The 22,092-nt window shown below is 27.8% G+C and overlaps 1 protein-coding gene across 2 annotated transcripts in view; it reads right to left on the bottom strand.

The window, feature by feature from the left end:
- Positions 1-22,092, bottom strand: part of LOC129967119 (beta-1,4-glucuronyltransferase 1-like) — a 35,140-nt gene that overhangs the window by 6,009 nt on the left and 7,039 nt on the right. For both annotated transcript variants that reach the window (XM_056081800.1, XM_056081799.1), the window contains exons 2-4: positions 14,022-14,332; positions 10,122-10,424; positions 1,528-1,855 (exon numbers count right to left, since the gene is read on the bottom strand). In XM_056081800.1, coding sequence (XP_055937775.1) covers positions 1,528-1,855; positions 10,122-10,424; positions 14,022-14,302 — 912 coding nt within the window. In that variant the 5' untranslated portion in view covers positions 14,303-14,332. The remainder of the gene's footprint in view (positions 1-1,527; positions 1,856-10,121; positions 10,425-14,021; positions 14,333-22,092) is intronic.

The following is a 22,092-nucleotide window of genomic DNA, read 5'->3' on the forward strand; positions in this document are numbered from 1 at the left end:
ATGAAATCATATTTGATTTGAACATTTGTATATATGCAAACTTGGTGATTCAAAAATGCAACCACCTGCAATAATGAAAATTCATGTCGGTGCATACTAAAATTATGCCCTATTAGGGCAAAATGTTATACGATATTATCACGGCATCATACAGTATTCTGTTGCTTGTTATTTATATTCCGAGCAATAACTATTCTGTTTACCGGAAAATATCGGGAACATTGTTGCTCAGGATTTTGCACTAATCCGTCAGCTAGAATTAATTTTTCTGATCATATGGTCCATTTTCTTCCTTTTACTTAGAAGTTAATGTTAAGGCTTTGAAATTTATAAATATTATAATAGTATGTGTGTTTCCAACAACAATAATTGAAAATATTAATTTTATGTTATTTTCTATTAATTATTATGTTATTTGCTTGTGATTTACAACCCAATAAATTTTAATCAAATTTATTTATGCTTAAGTTATCATGGATATATCTGAAATAAAAATTTTCCAAATTACGTTAAATAGAGAAAAAATCGCACAGAATCTAAATTAGAAAAAGAAATTTCTTAAATTTTATGATGTCGAAACCAAATTGTTTACTTTAGGCAAACATTTCTGTAATGAAAACCTCAAATTTATCATATAAAGGAAAAAAAGAAACAATAGTAATGAAGCTTCATTGAGAAAAAGAAATGCAGTGATTATGACGATAGAAAACAGTTGACAAAATACATGGCTCAAGCATTTTTTACTGCTTTGGCTTTTCAATTGCATTTTATTCATTATGCTTATGTCTATCGATTTGCCAACCATGGAAAGCGACATATTCAAGATAAGCAAGAAAGTTTTTATTTCTAAATATCAAAAATAGATGGAAGCACGAATAACGATATTTCATTGTTCTTTCTTCCATTAATTTATTTCATAAACACTTTTAATTTTTAGTGATTTGTTTAAAGAAACATATCGGTGCTACTTAATTTTGATTAATTTGATTAATTGATTTTTAAGAAAAACAAATAAAATGAAAAGGTATCGAAGAAGAAAAACATTCCAAGCGAGACACAAACATGGCCAGAAACTCATGAAAACTCCCCAGAATGGGAATCTATTTCCACATATTACAGCTGGTTTAGCCTTTTATTTCAGGTCTTACTTAAGTACCCAATGCTAATCGACAAACGAAAGACGCGGCTTCATTCATAGATTGAACTATATTAAGGTGGATTAAAATCAGCCACTATAGACAGTATAGTGGGGGGACACTGATGCATATTAATGTAGAAAATGTATTTAAAATTATATTTACCTGGAATACATATTTTAAGCATAAATATGCTTAATCTCTATGAGGAAACGATGATATTTTGTGATACAAATTATCAGAAAGCTTACATTGGGCTTTTAATTAGGAAAGGCAGAGCTGTATTTTTTCATCAATTGCTATGCTCTCATTTGCATTTGTTAGATTTATTTTTTCTAATTTTTTTATTAATATTGATAAAATTTACACTTACATTAAAATTTATACTTACATCTTGGTCCATCCACTGAGTGAGATTTGGGATTTTATGGCACTCATTGCATCGGTATTTATGGAAAGAAATCGCTTGCTTCAAATTGAACATCTTACTCAGTTGGAACTTGGTAGTAGGAGCCCGGTATTTGGAATGAACTTCGAACACAGGAAGGACCCACACCTGCGGACGCTCACTTGGTGGGGTAGAACTCATCATGCGTTCGAATTTGGCAAGCACTCCATAGCTAGGGTAAAGTTCGATATCAATAGAAAATACATATGGTGTGAAAGTGTTGTTTCTGGCAATGTTTCTGCCCACGTTGATGGGATAAGGACCTTCAAATCTGGAATAAAGAAAGATAAAATGGTGAAAATTTGGTGTCGGTTAGTTTAACAGAAAACAAACAGAAACATATTCTTGTATTATAAATGCTATAGTACTTTCTTGTTGTTACTTTATGAATATCCTTTGACCTTCTAGATGACATTATTGAGGGCAAGAGAAGCGCTTAATTTAGACATCTATTATAGAAAAAAAAAAGACATTGTACAAATCGTCATTATTTCTTTTTTGATGAAGTTCGATTTTCTGAAGAATTTCTCAAGGTAACCAATATATATAAACAAGATGCACTTTGAAAAAAAACGACTTGTAGTTATAGCAAACGTTTTTTATCTCTTTCACAGTTACTTAATAATTTTACTGAAGTTTCAAATGTAAATAATCCTTCAATAATTTATAAGAAGCTGCAATGAAAATTTCTAGATATGAGACTTAAACATTCATTAAAAATTATCCACATTTACACATTGTTGCCCTCGAACTATTCTTATCATATCTCTAGCTTTATTTACTAATGTTTTTACAATTTTTGAAAATATGTTTTGAACTAAAATTCTGAAAGTGAAATCGATTCTCTAGTCAATTTTCGAATGATCTCAATTTTTAATGCGCAATCGATTTTTGAATGGTCTCAGTTTTTAATATACAGTAACCTTCAATTTATACGTCATATTGATTAAAAACAGATCAACTTCGACATATTAGTTGAATACTATGGGTGCTCAGTACGGCAATAACAATCTTATAATTTGTAATCGCTTATCACTAATTATGAAAAGCACGGACAGGCAAAAACTCTTCTCGTTGTTTAAGTATTTTTTGAGTTTTTTACAGTTGCAATTTCATGACGATACATTTTCCAGTTAATTTCTTTGTTCAAGAATAAATTCCTCCAAGAATAAATTCACGAAAAAAACATTGCTACATTCTTTTACTCTTTTTTTAGAAGTGATAGCTTTTCTGTTTTAGATTGGACTACACATGTGTAATATTTTGAGTTGTATTAACAATCTGGACATCTCAACAATGAAAAGAATAATTAATAACCAATCTCATATTAAAAAAAATGCTTTCCCCCATTATCAATATTTTGTGGGATCCATCTGGGCCTTGTTATTTGCATAGGTTCATTTGTAATTCAATTTATAAATAATTATGTAGGATTAATGAAAACAAATTCACGAATTGTTCATACATTTTTGACAATCATTCAGTTTAATCATTACGCATATTGAACTTCACAGTATGCGTCAAAAACCTTAGAGTTAGGATATACTCAAACGATACTGAAAAACCTTCACGTTGACATTTTCATTAGATAAATATTCATAAAAATTTTCATTTTTACTTTATAGTTACTATAAATACCAATCGTTTACAAAAAAAAAAAACAAAAAAACCCTGTAATAAAATTATTCCCTTATTCATCAAAGTTCATTCATTAATTTGGTTTCAATTCGAAACAGAAATATTTATAAACTGAAAAAAATTTACACTTTAAAATGCAGTTTTAAGTTTAATTCCGTTCGAATATCTTTAGGAAATAAATTATTTTAAAAAGCGAAACAGAGATACCAAATACTATTGACAAATGAGATAAAAGGTAGAAATTCTCATCAAACAATTATCTAAAGTAATTTTTTAATACAAAGGTGGACTATACTTTTTTCAAAACAAGAACAACAATTCTGAAGAATGAAATGTTATTTTATCATCGAAGATTAAACAATCAGCGAATTAAAAATATATAATTATTTGAGACCTCATATTTTGGTTATGATTTGTATCATTAATAATTTTAGCTTCTTTTCTCTCCTGTTATCCTTCATATTTATAAACCCATTCAAGATTATTCTATGAAAAGGGTAATTATTGTCCCAAGGACAAATTTTGCTTCCTTTTGTTGCAACTCAATAAGAAGAAAAGAAAAAGTTTCCGCTTTAAAATCCAAGTATAATAATATCATCAAATGAAAAGTAAAATGATATTAATCATATATATATGTAAAGTGAGAAAAATTATAAACTAATATTCTATCAATCAAATTTTAATAGTCGTATTTGATATTTTTTTGTCTTTCAAAACTAAAAGCCATCTTCTATTGTTAAAAATTTGTTCATTATTATTTATGAATTTCGGATAGTTTGAAACTTTTAAGAAAGTACATTAAAAAATTAATTCACTGGTTTTTATTTTGAAAACTAAATCTTGAATATTAAAACTGAATCTTTCACGTCCATAAAATATTGCTGCCTTAATGAATCATATTTCTATATTTTCGTTGAACATGAATTGTTTCAAGCTTGTAAATAAGAAATTTTTGTATTTCATTTTGCTCTCTCTATCTATGTTAGAGTTTCTAAATTTTGCACATTTATATTTTCTCGATAAAAATTTGCTATTTCAGTATTTTTTTAAAATTAAATTATCGCTTAAGAAATATTTAATGAAATCTCGATTGCATGTGCCATTTAATCTTGAATAAGAAAAATATCTTTTTTCTGAATTCTGTAATACTTATAACAATTATTTATAAATGAAAAACTAAAAGATAGACATAAAATAAAATAAAAAAATTTATGCCTTACTACCCTAATAAAATTGTGTTTTTGGAAATTATTTTTTTGTTTTAAACTTTGTCTTATTTTAAAACCGTTTTCTTCCTTATGGAAGAAAAGGTAAAGTATAAAAAAAAGATTTGTTGCTAGGCTTAAAAAGAACGTTCACATTATAAATAGTTTAATAATATGTAATTTACAGTACAAATGTTCTTTTTTGAGAAAGAGCAAAACAAAATTCAATAAGGAGGAATTCACCATAATTTATCATTTCCAATTTGTCACATTCAATTTACAGACTTTTTTAAAGACTTCCAGGCCAAGTATTTAAATAAAACCGAGGAGACATATTTATTTTAACTGATAAATTGATTGATATAGTTAATTAAAACAGTTAATTAATTACTCTTTCAAATTTTTTTCCATTATGCCCATAAATAATTTTTTTCGTTGAATCGATTCTCTTTTATAAAATAATACTTCTAATGAATTTTATGTAACTTTAAAATGACGCTTCTAATGTTTAATAACTTTTAATGATAACTTTGACGATATCTCGGAAATTATTATATATTTTTCTAATTTTTTTTCTCACTAAAAAGATTGTCTTACTCAATCACGAAATTAATTCACAATAACAAAATTGGTTGAAGGAAAAATTAGTGTGGCCCCCGAGTTTATCGCCAATATGGCAACCCAATGGAACGCTCTTCTAGCAACCCTAATGATGTTTTGTTTACTACTTTTTGCAATGGTTGAGTTGTACATGAACAACAACTATTTTATGAAAAACGTTAAATTAAAAATAATAAAAAAATATCGATTAAAGATTTTAATTTTGTTTTTTTTATTATAATTAAAAGTTTTTTTACAACTAATAAGACACTGTAATTTTATTTTTAATGTGAATACGAACAGAAAATATTTATTAATTTTATAATATTTATTATTATACGAACAGAAAATATTTAAAGTAAAATATTTATTTTAAATATTTTACTTTTTCAATTTTTAACTGTCAGTATCCGCTTTAAAATATCGTCTGAATTCTTGCTTTACGAAATCGTCTGCATTTTTATTTTAAAAGTCAGCTGCAATGGAATTTTTCGCAGTTACCGTAATTCTTTTGGTGCTCTAACGATTGCTTCCCTTGATAATTTATTTTATCGGCAATTGTACAAGAATGGATGTCGGGTAAATGGGATGGAAGAGAATATTTCGAACCTGCACAATGGATGATGGGTGAGTGGAATATATATATTTACGAGTTGATGAAGTTAGGAAAAGAAGATTGTTTGAAATTTTGTATGGAGAATGGTTTGATTGCTCAGAAATCCGTTCCTGTAATGTCCTTCAGTTTTTCTCTTTTATTGATTATGTACTGTTCCTCTTATCCATACAGTCCTTATGCTTAATGTGCTAGCGAAGCTACTAGGTTCCCCTTCCCGCTGCTAGCGAAGCTGTAGGATGTTTTTTTAAATTAAAAAATTCTTCCCGGTGCCTTCTACAGATACCGAAGGCATCGCAAGCTCTAACTTCTGCTTTGCACCCAACAAACCGGCGCAGCCAGTCTGAAAAAAAATATTTATCAGTAAAAAAAAATCCTAATTATACTGCGGAAAGTACTAACCGTAACGGTTCCGTAGAAGTGTTTGTTTACATTATCCGCCATCTTTATTGGCGATTTGGCATCCTTGGCGCATCAAGAGTCACACTAAACTTCACTTTTATCCAAAAATTCAACATTTTTTCTTTTCGAAAATGTAAACATATTTGTGAATAAAGAATAAATTGAAACATTATGAAAATTTTACATGCATGCGAAGTTGTGATACTTAAATGTCTGAATTCAAAATATTGTGTGTATATTTACATTAGTTTCGAACTATTAAAATGTGAAAAAAATTGATTAAAATGTCCCTGAGCAAACTTTCCACAATGGATTCATAATATACTCTTTTTATGAAATCACATATTATTTTAAATTGCAATTACTAATCAGCTTTTCATAATTCTCGAGCTTTTAAAACCGTTATGAAATCGGAAAGGGGGAAAATATTTCTATTTTCAGACCAGACGATTTTAATTTTAATGGGAATTGGTTAATAATTAGATTGCTATCAGCTAAAATAAATTAGAATTATTTTTTTCCGAGATATAATTGGCTAATAACTGTGTAAGACTATAAGTTTCGTATACTAAAAATGAAAAATTAGACAATCAGTTCTAAATTTTTATTACAAATCATTTTTCTTTGCATTTAATTGAAAGAAAAATAACTGTAAACGATAATAATTTTTTGAAATGCATTAAAAAAGCAGACGATAAATTCTTGCCCACTGATAAAAGTTTTTGGAATTTATTGAATAACTTCGAATCGGTTCAACATTATATTTCAAAGTCTGACACAAATTCATTTATATAGAAGGGAAAGAAAGATAATATGGCTGCATGAATTAACCGAAAGTATATTTCTGAAAAATGTCAGAAGACAGTATGAAATTTTACTCACTTCAAGATTGGTATTCAAGGTATTTTTTAAATTAGATAAAACAAATTTCAAACAATTATTGTTTTCAATTAACTGAAATAAAATTCTAAAGAAATCTTCAACTTTTCGTACCATTATGTAACTATTATTAATATGTAAGAATAAACATGCATTATTTATATTTTAAGAGTTTCAAACAATAATCACTCATTATTCACAAATTCTCCTGATTAAGTGAATATGAGTGATTATCATTATTCTCCTATTCAAGGTGACGTGATGTTCACCTTATCCTTCTGAATTTTTTTAGATTATTTTGTAATAATTTCCTCATAGTTATGAAGTATCCGTTATGTTATAAAAGCACGTATTTATAATATAACGGATACTTTAATAATTCAGTTTCGGATCATTAGTTTGAAATATCGTAACATATTAATGATTTATGCTCGATTTATTTGTATTATCTTTGGCTTGGTTACATGAGCCGTTGCTTTCTGCACATTGCGATTTTTGTATTACAAAATTTAGAGAAAGAACTTCATCTATTCCGTTTGTCATTCTCATTAGAATTCTTGGTTGAATCTTAGATTAATGTGCTCCCGAGTTTGTCGCCAATATGGTAACCCAAAAAAGCAGCGAAATAATTTTTCCTAGTAACCCTAATACTGATTTTTTAACATTTTGTTTAGCTTATTAACTTGTTCATCTGCGACAAAAATTTTTTAAGAAAGGAAAATTAAAAATAATCGACAAATAAACATCCATTAAAAAATTTAAATTACGTTTTATAATTGCAAATATTAATACTGCTAATAAAACCTTCAATAATAATTTTAAAGTGAACTATGAACTATTTATCTTTTTAAAATTCTTACCAAATTATGCTATTCTAATTAAAATCGTCTGTTTACGGATTTTGATCGGAAAATAAAAAAACTAATGGAACAGAAAAAAACAAACATTGAAACTAACTAAAACAAAACAAAACAAAACAAAACCTAAAAACATCGAACTATTTGAATCGTTTGTCTCTATTCCACAATTTTTCATATGAATATTATCTTACCCTTCTAACGGAATTCTTTGTGATTTGTGTGTGTATGTGTGTTTTCATGGATTTCCCATAATTAATTCTGTGTGTGTTCAATATTGTCTAATGACGTCTGTCATCTATTCAATGTCTGATGATTGGGATAATCAGAAATGTTATGATCACAAATATTAAAAGAATTTTGAATTTGCGAATTCGATGTCTGCGTTCGAAATATGTATGGTGCGTTCCCTACTCAAATGAAAAATCAGTTGAATCAAGTAAGCGCATTTTGCTTCATATTTCTTCTTTAGAAAAGCACCAGGCTCTTCTAGTGAAACTGAGAAATGCTCCCACTTTCCCTTCTGCTGTTCTTGTTCTCATAATTCTTTTGTTCAATGTGATAGCGAAGTTACTAGGTTCTAGCTTCCGCTGCTAGTTAAACCGTAGGATGTTTTTTTTAAGCTAAAAATTTCTACTGATGAGGTGCCGAAGGCATCTCATGTTGGAATTTTATTGTCTAAAGTACATATCTGCGCAGTCGATTTGCAAAAGTTTCTTTTTTCAGTATTCAAGGTTGATTCAGTAATTCTGACTCATAAAGATTCAAAAAGAAGTGTTCTTATAAAACAATCGTAAAAAAATCTCAAACAAAAAAAATTAATAAATCTTAAAATTAAAAAAAATGGTGGGTAACTGTAAATCTTTCACAATGTTGTTTATATGGCCAGCCATCTTGATTGGCGACTTTATATTGTTAACATTCTTGGCGAAATAAGAGGTACACTAAACTACAATGTTACCGAATTCTTTCTAGTGCTAATTAATTCTATCTTTTTAGAACGAAAGTTTTTTTTAGAGACTTTCCCGTGATGCACCAGAGCATTTATAGATAACACGCCAATCTATAAACATTGGAGTATTAAAAAGAACTTTCAATAAATTCCATTATTTTCACATCAGAATTTTTTCGCTTTCCCCAATTAGTTTTTGTAAACAACTTTCATATGAGAAATCTAAATCAATTTCAATCGAAGGGATATCACCCTTCCGACTGATTAGATACAAAAATTGAAATAGAGGCTCGTTTTGTTTTCAGAATTATATATCGATTTATACACGTCATCTAGCTGTTTCTCTGCTCGACGTCTTGTTGAAATACACAGTACCAGACAAGTCGAAATACATTTAATCTTTGAAAAGAGTTACTTCAAAATTTGACCCATTTATAAGTTTGGTGATAAAAGTGGATTTAATCAATCCGCTACTTTTTTATTTAACACTCTCGCATAAATTTGTATGGATACATAAACTTTTTTTTAGACAGACTTCTTCAAAATTTGATTAAAAGCTGAAGTCTTCATGAAAAGACAGCATAACAAGTTTCATTCCCATAACTCGTTCTATTTTTGAGCTATCGTGCTCGTGAATAGATGGAGAAAACTTTTTAATTTTTTTTTTCGTATTTGGCGCTATCTAGAACGTGAACACTTATTAAAATATTGAAATCGAATAATTTGACGATTATGGTATTTATGTCATATCCACTTGGAAATTAATTTTTATTTCTATACTTTCATATATATATATTCAATGAGTTGAGAAGTTCACATATTGTACACACACACACACACACACACACACACACACACACACACACACACACACACACACACACACACACACACACACACACACACACACACACACACACACACACGAGAAACTCTCGAAGTAAATTGCTTTAAATACAGATACTATTATTTAAATATTTAAAAATAATTTTGACTTGAATATGCTTTTATGTAACTACAAAATAGTATAGTAATTTTACTAAACAAAACAAAATTATATTGAGATAATACACGCACTTAGTTTTTTTTTAGGTATCAAAAGTTTCTCCTAATTGAAATGTGGTTACGTTAGACCTAAACTATTTAAACTAAAAATGGCGTTCATGCACCTTTCAATCTCTTACGTGAGACGACATTTAACACTCCTTACAATTTGGGACTCATTTCCACAACGAGTGTATTTTAATGTCTTTAATGCATTCGTTTATGCAAACACTCTTCGAGCACGCTCTGTTTGTACAAATAAACATATTTATATCACGATACGCGATAATAAATGAAATATTCAAAAACATCGCGTGCCTTTCTTTAAGTACTTATTCAGAACTCACCTCCGTTTTGCTGTACGATTCTTCGGCGATGTAATGGTATGGCAGTCCATTAGGGTTTCATAGCTCACATCTGGCATTTGTTGTTTACGAAAAAAGAAGTGCCACGATACCCAATGACGTACGCAGAAATCACATTTTCTCAGGAGATTCACTAAATTTCGGGCGTCCACATAATCTTCGGGGGGAGTGTAAACAGCGACGGACATGGGTCCATTCCATCTGCTGCACAGAATTAGGACATGATGCAGGAATTCCAAAGTGCCTTGCGTGCATAAGGTTACGAGCCCTGAATGAATGGGGTTCCTTGAAGAATAAATGAAATACACGCTTTTGTATGCTGTTTATTGTGATCATTATTTTATGTTTATGATGCATATGATTTATAAATTTTTAATACTTTGAACTATGCTTATGAAGTGGAATATTATTTAATTTATGCCATTCAGTAGCGATAAAAAATAGATCGGTGTTTACTGTTTTGAAAAGAGATTTATAAGTCTTTGAATAAATAAAAAAGGAATATTTATATACTATAGGTAATAGAAATGTTAGAAACATTATTTAGAATATTTTTGAAAAATGTAAAAGATTTTGTACAAAAAAACATGTTTGAAATAAATATTGATAAACAGATGCTTAAAAGAAAATAAATTTTGAATTTCTCTACGAGAGAAACTTGGTTTAGAAATGTCTTTAAAATTAAACGATAGAGCCAACACATAAAAATATGTAATTAACTTTAATAAATAGTAATATAAATTAAGATCAAGGATAAGTGCATATTTTATGAAACAATAAAACTTTGATTTAAGAAATGAAATTATATATACATTAAACTTTAACCATTTTTACATTATTCAACTTTTTTAATCAATTTTAAGTATATGAAGTGTATTTTATTTTAGATATATTTAGTAATGAGTTAAGTTCATCAAGGGTAAAATATTGTGTATTGTGCAAGCAAGCCGAAGTTAAAATGAAATTTAAAGGTTAAAAAATAAGCATAATAAATATTATTTCTGAAAAAATATATTTTACTAAATATAGGCTAAGACTACAGTTCGCATCGTTTCTAATATTGTCTAAAGAAGACAAGAAGATCACCAAACGGAAATTATTTTTAAAATAAGAGATTAAAATAAATAATATATTTTTTTATGTATTGTAAAAATTGTTAGTGATGATATTTATTATAGCAATAGGATTATTTGAAACTCATAAATGCATGACAGCATTCTGAATTACGACATATACAAATTAAATTGATCCAAATAAAGTGATGTTATATCTTTCCTTACAAATAATGCTTATCGCCGGCTTAAAGAGCCGCCCTTTCACAGCACGGATTATTGTGTTTTTTTACTTAATGTTACCGTAACATATGTCTTATCATTATTGCATCGATAAGATACACGGATATATATTCTTCTTATCCTTTGTGTCTACAGCAGTAATTTAAAAGTGGTTACGAAACTTTTTTTCCTATATTTGGTTCATAAATTGTAAACAAAGTATATTGAATCACATGTATTGTAACTGTGCGAAGAATTTTCATAAAAAGCAATTTCTATTTTGTTGGTTATACATTTATAAAGTGGAAGGATCCTCACTAAAAATATTAAAATTTCGTAGGATTCGGAATTATTCAGGGCATTTATGAACTTAAATTTGCAAGAAGGAAGATCCAATAGAGAAAAATTACAATGGGAACTTTGTATGCAAAATGATACAAATATATTAGAAAAACTTCCAATAATTTGTCTTTCATTTGAGAGAACTTATGCAATTAAGAAACAATTGCCATGCATATTTAAGTAGTGATATTTCAAATTGGATCTACGAATTTTTAGTTCGTAATACAGATACGAATTCGCTGCACAAGTTAAATAACAATTATTGTATTTGGCATGCAATAATTAAATACTGAGTAATACAACATTTTTGTCTTGTATATGTAGCTTCATTTAAAAATCGTACTTCAAAATGTAGACATTGGAGTTAGCTTCTTAATTGCATATCTATTTTAGAGTTCTCTTTTACCAATATTCTTTTCTATCTTATTTCTTTCACATAAAATATTTTCCCCATTTTTTTAGAAGCCCAATTTTTTAAAGTTTTTAAAAAATAGAATATAAATATTTTTTCATGAATATGTAAGAATGTGAAAATTTGGATGATCAGATTGAAGTTGAATAGCCTTGGATAAAGTAGTAGCTGGTGATTTCTAAAATATAGTAGAATTAGATGAATGTTTAAAATACGCATTTAGGAAATCCGTGACTCGTAATTAAAGATTCATTATTCTTAAATAGCATGCTATCAAATGCTAAATTAACTCTTAATACCTTTTTAAAATTTTTTTGACCATATTTGTTTTCTTCCTTTTGTGTTTTTTTAAATATAATTTAAGTAAGATTGTGGTGTCACTTTGAAAGACATTACAGTCATATAACAAACAGAACTGAGCATGCCATTGCGTTTAAATTGCGTTTTTTTCTTCTTTGGGATCCATTTGGATATGGGAATATCTGAATTATGCTCCCTTATTTTGGATTTTGGATCTTTTCTGAAAAGTAATGATAAATTTTGGATACATTTATTCACTCCTAGAATATAATTATTTCCTCTTATAAGAATGAATTAATACCATTATCATAAAATAAGCTAATTTCTTAAAATTAAAATTAAGTAAAAGAAAACATCACTCTTTTTTTTTATTAGTTCTTTATATCACATATGTTACACTGTTTACTATACATTATTTTAAATTACACACTCACTTGATATTTTAAAAATGTTTTTAAATGTTTTATTAATGTTTAAAAATTTTAATGTTTAAAAATATTTTAATTTTGAATACTACATACTATATGTATACAGTTATCTTAATTATAAACAAGAAAAAGATATATTAGGAAAAGAAAATTCCAAAATGCTTTTCTGAAATCGTTATATGTTTGAAGGAACATAAAACAACAGAAAATGAGTTAATCTTGTACATCATGCATCTTTATTAAGTACTGGGGCGAATGCAGAGTAAATTAAAAAAAAGCAGAATATAGGATAAAATTATTCAATAAAAAAACTTTGATCCTACTCTTTTAGTCGAAAAATTTTTGAAAGACTAATGCAAAGTTTTTATCGTTTCATATGAAAAACTTGTAATTAGAATATTATATTGTCAGAGGCTTAGATATACAGAGTGTACACTCTGATCGTTAGCTGATATGTATATAATTTCTCTTGAAAAAAACACACACTTTGAGGGATTAATTATACATTAGATTCAATCTATAAATCTACTGCTGAATAACTACGAAATGTAAAATTTTAGGCACTTCATAAATCCTATTTGTCTTATATATAAAATATTCCTGGGAAGAATAGAATTTTACACGAAAATTTGCTCATTTTTGTTGGAACCAGTGTTCTGGGGAAAAAAACCCCACTAACAAACCAACTAAATTATAAAAATGAAAAAAGTTGATATTTGAAATCTCATTAGAAAAATAAACATGCATTGACTGAATGATATTTCTTACGGCAGCCTTTGAAATCATTTAAAAAACTCAACTTATGATTCAGCTAATTTTCGTCGATGGAAATTGGGACTTTATCTTAAGCATTTGTATATAAAAGCTGGAAAATAAAGTTGATAAAATTAAATATAAATTTAGTTTTCATAATTTCTTCAGCAGAGCTAAGCAATAACTGATAACTGAAGCAATACAAAAGAATATAATTCTTCACGTCATTAAAAGCACTTTCAAAATAAAATATATGTACTTACATCTATCAATTTAGAAATTATTCATTCGGCCTATCCAAGACCATAGTGAAAAAGTTCATATTAACTGTGAATTTGTAAACAACAAATAAAAAATATGAGAGAGATCTTACCATCCCGTTCCAAAATTCTGCGAAATCACACAATAATTCCCATACACTAAATTTTCTGATGGACAGTAGTTGTCCACTTCTGTATTCTCGATTGGTTTGGTGGTGAGATAGTAAAGAGATTTATCTGTAGGTGCAATGACCACGGCCTGCAAGTCCACTTTGTCTTTGACCACTGAAATGTAGAAAAATCCTGCGGCTATGAAGGAAAAGATCAAGGGAATCCAGATTCGTCTTCTACGCATCAAAAGATCAGCGATCTCAAAAAAGAATTTTGAGTTCATAGACGAGGGAGAAACTTCTTTTTTGCAGACCTGAAATTACATTGAAGAATAAATAAATGTAAAATAAACTTCAATTAGCCTTATTAGAATTTCGGATTACCAAAGATAAAAATGGATTTTGTTTTTCACACACTTCAGCAATGGAGCTGCTCACTTTATAGTGGTCACTCATTTTTCTGGTTTAAAAATTTTTTAATGTTGAGATATTTTTAATTTATTGTTAATCACCAAATCCTTTTGGAAAGAATTCGCATTCGCTGATTCTTCATATGTTAGTCAATAAGAAACTCTTATTTCATTGAAATTTATTACTAATAATTTTTCAAAACATATAGATCCAGAAAAATCGATGAAAGTTAAGAAAAAAATAAATTTTCATTTTATGTTTATGAATATACTATCGTTCCTTTAGAATTTTAGTTCAAAATAATTTGAAAAAAAAAAAAACGAAAAAATATCCTAAAACATAAATAAAGGTCTAATGACTTAGACTCAGCGGATCAAAATGCTAAAAATTCCTGATCTTAAGTAAGAAATAAATCTAAAAATATTTCCACAACTTTAATTAACAATTCTAAAATAAAATTTAAATTATACTTGAATGGTAACAACAAATGCATTTTTATCAATTACGTAATATGATATGTTACAGAATAGAACTGTTTCTATTTGAAATTCTTTTTCTGCAGTGATGTCAATTTGCGACGTATCACATTCTTATTATCTACATAACAGTGTATAAATCTAATAATCAAATGCAATTTGCCATTTAATGACAAATGATTTATTTTTATTTTACAGCATGCACAATGAATTATAAATTTACACTACTTGCTATTTTATCTGTTGCTTTTTTTATTACTTATTATAATTATGTGTTTTTATCATCGCCATTTTATGATAAATTTGTGTCATTTGCATAATTTCTTTTATAAGATGTACAATGGATTTCGAGTTCAAGTCATTCGATGCATATCACGTAAGCATGCGCATTGGTCACATTCCAATAATGTTGCAAAATTTGTATTAAGAATAGTAACACACACACACACACACGCTCTCTCTCTCTCTCTCTCACACACACACTGTACTTTCTTTTTTTTGTCTCTATATATTTGATTTTAAAATATCTTTTTGATTACGATTATTTGTAGCAAGCACTCAGTAGCGATAGTTTTTCTTGTTTTTTACCGAAGATGTAAGAGAATTTTTAGCAATTAATAAATAGAAACGAAAACATTTTTTTTCTCAATATTTGGGGTTTTAAAACATGCCTTTAAAAACGAGGATAAACAAATGCATCATTGTTATTAAAGCATTTGTTTGGCCTTGTACAGATAATGAAGGCGAGACAACAATCACTCTGATTGTAAGAGGATCTAAGAGATAATCTTATTTTGTTAATGTTAAAATAAATTTTAAATCAGCGAGAGCGGTTCCCTAAAACATACTAGCACATTTTCTAATTAAGGTGTTATCGTTCACCACATAAAACGCGACTTAAGATTTCTTCGAGAATGCCTTACATAGCATTGGCAAACTATAGTTAAGAAAATGGATGGCATGAATGTAGTATTTTTACTGATTCTATATTACGAATATGTATTTCGGACCGACACAAACTTTGACATCGAAGTACAATTATAGTCACAAGACCACATATCAAATTTCATTTCATGTGATTAATTTTGTTTTTGGGTTACAGTGTTTATATGCATGAAAAAGTACAGACCGACAGGCTGCCAATCCTTTGACAAATTTGGTTCAAACTTTTATAAGAATCTATAATGTAGGTGTTAAATCCATGTCCTAAATATTATCTTTCTACTTGTTTATGCCTTGCCGTTATTGAATTCGCTTGTACTGGATCCATATATCAAATTTTATTTTTTTTAATTCAAGGCGTTTTTGATTTATCGTATTCATAGACAAATGGACATAATGCCCAAAATGTATTCTTTGAAATCAGGGATATCTGAAACTTTAGCTTCATCAAAACCTCAAGTTCGAATTTTTCGGTGCTTACAAAACTTTCTCTATACTTCCTACACCAAAAAGTAAAAAGCTGAATGAAGCTCTAAAGAAAAAATGTGAATCAAAATGCTTCGGAACTAACTTTTTAAACCACCAAAACATAACAGAAGAGTGCTTCCAGTGGCTTGCAAATTTGATAAAGTAATCTGGTTAGTGGCTATGTTGTGATAACATAAGGAGCTGTTAAGGAGGAATTTTTGGAGTCTGTGTGTACGAAAATAGCAATCTACGATGACTTTCATGCGGAATCACATTTAATTGGTGTTAGTACAGCGATTTGACTACATTTTTAGGTTGAATACTACCTTTTCAGGTTATTGTACACTTATTTGTTGGTGCTATATTGAGTTGACTTTTCCAAATTGTGACAGAAAAAATTGGGTGCTAAAAAAAAGGAGCGAAGAATTAAAGGATAGCAATATGTTTAAATATAACAAAGAATTTTCATTCCAGTATGAATATTTTGAAATGGATTGTAAAAATGATAATTTCATTGGAAATGCCAGTGCAAAAAACGTTATAGCAATATTTATTTTCAGAATTATTGGCAAATATGTAATGCTATATGAGTAACCATTATGTAGAAGAAAAACAATCCTCAATCAAATGCATTTCAAGATGCATTCGGCTTCCCTCCCCACCCCCCTTTAGTAAACAACTGATGACTGTCATCAGACACAGTAGATGAGTTTCACAAGGTTGGCAGCATTCCTTCAGTCTGGAATATGTTTATATACATGTTCTTGATTTCTAAATGCCAGTTGCTTAGACGGTATTCTCCTGAAAACTCATAAAATGATGACGCTTTTGCGTTTGTCGAGCAGGTGTTTACAAGCGCGTTAGCGACATTGAATTTTTAATCACGCATTCCGCTATAAAAGTTATTTGCTTTTCTGTGAGATGCTGCATTTTAAAGCTTTTCTGCATTTTATTCGAATTATTATGTATAAAGCAGCTGCAATTTTTTCTATTTTAATAAGAGACAGAATTCCGACAAGTTTCATTCCATATATATAATCAAGTAATAAAGTGAAATCATAAAATGTTAAAGTTTAATATTGTAGTAAAAATGCGAACAAATTGCATTTTTCTATGCCTTATCTTAACTTCACTTTTTCTAAATTGAAAAAAAAAAAGAGGTTTTATGATAGTTTTTTTTAATTTTCTTTTTGATGTACTTGATTTTTGAACTTTTGTACACTAATGTATTCTCGGAAAAAAAAACAGTATTTTAATCATCTTTACTATTTAATTAATTATTAACTAAAGGATTAATATAAGGAGACTGGAAACATTTGTATTTTTAAAAGCTCAGTTTTTCAAATTTAATATTATAAAATAAAGTAAAATTCATCGACCATAGAATTTTATAAAAAGTACAGATTTAAAAGCCGAACGATCAAAAATTTATAACTTACCAAAAGATAATTTAATTTTAAAATTTAGTCAAAGGGACTGTGATAAAAGTGATAAAATGATACAAATATTTTGCTCTTATTTTCGATACCTGTTTCTTATAATGTACGGTACATATAGAGAAAATTCTTTCCTTGTATGAAATCTTATATTACGATATTTGTAAACTGTAACCATATGTTAGACCAATTCTAATTTATTTCTGCCCTGTGGTAAAAGACTATTTATAATGAAAGATAAATATTTTAAAGTTTTTAAAGTTATATATCAAAAAGAATGATTCATTAAAATTATTCAATCCAAACATCATTATTAATTATTCCATCATTATTCATTCCATTATTATTCATTAAACTACATTAAAATTATTCAATCCATACTTATATATTATTCTAACTTTGGTAGGATTTTATTTAGAATTTTTTTTTCTGAGGGTATCGAATTTCGGTTAAGATTATCTCAACACAGCATATGTCCATTTTATTTTTATTATTAAAGAACAGATATTGAAGAAAATAATTTTTTTCTACTGTTTTGTGGTGAAAACAAGTCATTATTTCCATACATACTAAATTTTAAATAAAATATAAAATTTACATCCAAAAAATTCCTTTAACTTGTGATTGAAATTTAAACATTTCCCAATTAAATTTTCGACAATTTTAACTAAGTATTCCAATTCTTTGAATTAAAATCCCATTTCTATTCAAATGACATCACCTGGTCGGGAGTATGAGAAGTAATTGGTTTTAAGATATTTATCATAATGAATTATAAAACAAAGATTAAAAGATAAAAAATATTTAAAATAAAAAAAAATTCTACTTGTCAAACAATAATAAAAATTTGAGTTAATAATTTATTTTTATTAAATTTATCTATTCTCTGTTATCGCTATCATACAAAAAATATTTTTGTCTTTTTAATTCTCCAAAAATGATCTAATGAGAATATTTCATGCAACCATGATATATGTCATGTGTTCTCCATTATTATATTTTTTGATTTTGTCATTGTAAATGTTGAGGAAATTATATTAATAAAATATTAACATCAAAACAGGGTTAGAACATTCATTATGTGAAGCCGAGGCCATTTCCATTATATTTAATATCCTCTTAAACTTATTTTTAAATGCGTTTTTAATCAGGGAAAAAGTATTACCACTGCACTAGATGTAAATTATGTTACGAAAATATTAACAGAATCTTGAATGAGTTTTATCGTTGAAATATTTTTATTATCTTAAAAGTATGGCGAAGCATGTTTTCTCGTAACCTTTCGTCTTTGTGATTTTCCGAATTTTCTAGATATATTTTAAGTAAAAGTTTTTTTTAACTTTCCTAATCAAACTTAAAGTTCTCTAGAAAGTTTTAGATTCTCCACTGCATTCTGATAATTTTATTTGCAGAATACAAACAATGATAGATTGTCTAGAATTACGGATACGTTTATTTCCCTAATCAAATAAATTTTAGTTAATTTCATCTTTTTTCGTAACTGTTATTTGTAATCAAGGTAAAGACAATTTCTTGACTGCTTAAAAATGATTAAAAATTGATTTTAGAAGTTATGTAATTATTTTTTCAAAGTTATTAATTAAATTTCAGACTCTGTTGTATCGTTTGGTACATTTTAATACTAAAATAATAAATTTAACAATATTCTCTGATGAAATTTTCTATTATCTTTGTATACGTACTTGCTTACATTTCTAAATTCTCTTTTCATCCCCTGTTTTTAAAAGTCTACTTGTCATGTAATTACCGCAGATGTAAGGTTACGGAAAGAGGCAATAAGCCCTCCAAGGTCATGCCAAATCACCAAGAGCTTGTTACCTTCTTCAATGTGGGATCTGAGTCAATATATCAAGCTTTATGTTTTATATTAAAATCAACAAAATCGAGTATGGAGTTTTGACATCTTTTTAATAAGTTGATGTCAAATTTTAATACAGAACTATAATAGTCATAAAACGTTATGAAAAAATGTATTTATTTAAGTCACTGCAATTTTGAAATACCGTGTTCACATACATAGGAATAATTATTTTTAAAAACTAATATACCACGTTTTTAATACGGACTAAAATATTCAAAAATTTTTTTCTCAGAACCATATAGATTCCTAAACCTACACAAATTATTCTAAAAATTTGTGTTTGTAAATTTTTATTTTACAATCACAAATTATCAAGACACTTTATATGGGGATATAAATCTTTATGACATTAGAAGAAATTATCTTATACTTTTTAGTCCTTTTAAAAAAGTAGTATATTAAAATATTTTGTACTTAAATAATTATTTTCTGCTTTTTAGTTTTATATATGAAATTTTGCAGTCGATTTTAAACGAATATCCCGATGAGCTAGCTACTTGACAAGATGCCATCTGTCAACAATGAAAGTTTTTAATCGAATGAAAAATTTGGACCGAATAAACAAACAGAAAGACAAGTGAGCTAATATTGTATTGCCATCTAGTTTTGAGCAATATTTAAATTTTAAGATCTCTACCTTTTCGGAAAATTAGTTAAGAATCGATTGAAAAATTTGCACTGAAAAAATCAACCGACAGAGAAGAAAACGAGTCAATAAAAACGTGTTAATAGAGAAAATAGATAGACTAACAGATCGTCACTTTTTGGATTAGGTTCAAATTTAATACACTTATATTTTGATAATGAGCTATGAACCATGTTTATATCTTTCACTTAGAATTTTGGTTGTTTGAGTTTGATTTTTTTGTGTGTTCCCTCATACAAGGATAAACCGATTTCTCTACAAAGGATTTTGTGGAAAATTTTGTGAAAACTGACGATAATACTACTGTTATTTTCATAATTTGGAACAAGAATATTTGCAGCCTTGTCATTCCCATGCTCAGCAGAGCCTGGGAAGTTTTTTCAATTAATACATTTTTTGATAAAAATTGTTTGTTTAGTTTGTAAATTATTTCTTAAAGTTCATCTTATTTTTAAGAAGCATTTTGTATAACAGCGCGCTACACACACATATATACATGCAAGCATACATAAGAAATCTCAAAATAGTCACTTTTCAACTCAAAAATTATTTATTAGGATAATTAAGTAGCATTCTTTTATTAAATTGTGTAAATGACAACATTTGATTGTTTATAATTACATTTTACTATTGAAAAAATATATAGTTTATATGATATTATTCGGCTGCAAAAATATTATTCGATAGAATAACAACAAAAACAAAAAGCAATAAAATCCAAAATCCATTTAATCAACATATTTCATTATTTAAACGATTCATTTTCAACTAACAAACATACCATTTCTTAATTATCACTGCAATGATTTTATTTATCTTAATTCATTAAATATAAATCGCTTCCCCAACAAGTTACATCTAATCAAAAATAATAAAATATCGAAATATTTATTAGGGAATTCGTGTAAAATTTCTTTGCTTTCATTTTTTAATCCATTAAAGCCTTTAATGTGTTTAAATGCTTTTTCCATAACATTTTCAATAATCGTTTCAGAAAGAAACTTTTACCATTAATTCTCAGCCTCATACAGAACATATTTACAAATACTGCATATTTGTAACTTCTACATTTTTGCATTTTAAAACTCAATTCTAAATTACTAATGGTAAATTAATGAAATAATGTATTTATTACATTATGATTTTATATAAGAAAATTCTTTAATCAAGCAATAATAACAAAACTAAAATTTTAATTAATGAATTTCAATTAATTTTTGAATAACAAAATTGAATTTTAAAATTCTTTTTATGCTTGTCTTCATCAACTTATATACATATATTTATATGATTACATCTGTAAAAAAATCCCTCAAACTTTCGATGCAGGGATAGAAAGAGCTATTAATTCTCTCGGGAGTTTTGCAAAATATACTCACATTAAAAAAAGGTTCTGTTGCGGGAAGCAGCAATCCGAAAGTGACTCGAAAACTATGTCAACCTTATCTAAAGGTTGAATTATTCTAATGAGGATGTTGCCGCAATATTCTAAAGAGGAAACCCTTTATCGATTAGTGTTCGCACCTCTCTCCAAGAGTCCCAGTCAAGTGTAATTGGAGAAAAATAGAATGCTCTGTGTTTACCTCAAAGTGGGGCTCCACCCACGAGAACTCAACAGTTAGGAATTAAGGGAAGGGCGTGGGATGCAGACGATCGAATTAAGGGATTTTCGATACCTGTAGGTTTAAACGCTGCAATTTTCGCAGTAAAACATTTCAAGGGAGATTTACCGATAGCTTTCTTAGAAGTCATTTGTAATTATTGGATAATATTTTGAAAAAAAAAAATAACATGAAAAGTAAAGATATGCTAT

Source organism: Argiope bruennichi, chromosome 4 (assembly GCF_947563725.1).
Source record: "Argiope bruennichi chromosome 4, qqArgBrue1.1, whole genome shotgun sequence".
In the NCBI taxonomy this organism is placed as follows: Eukaryota; Metazoa; Arthropoda; class Arachnida; order Araneae; family Araneidae; genus Argiope; species Argiope bruennichi.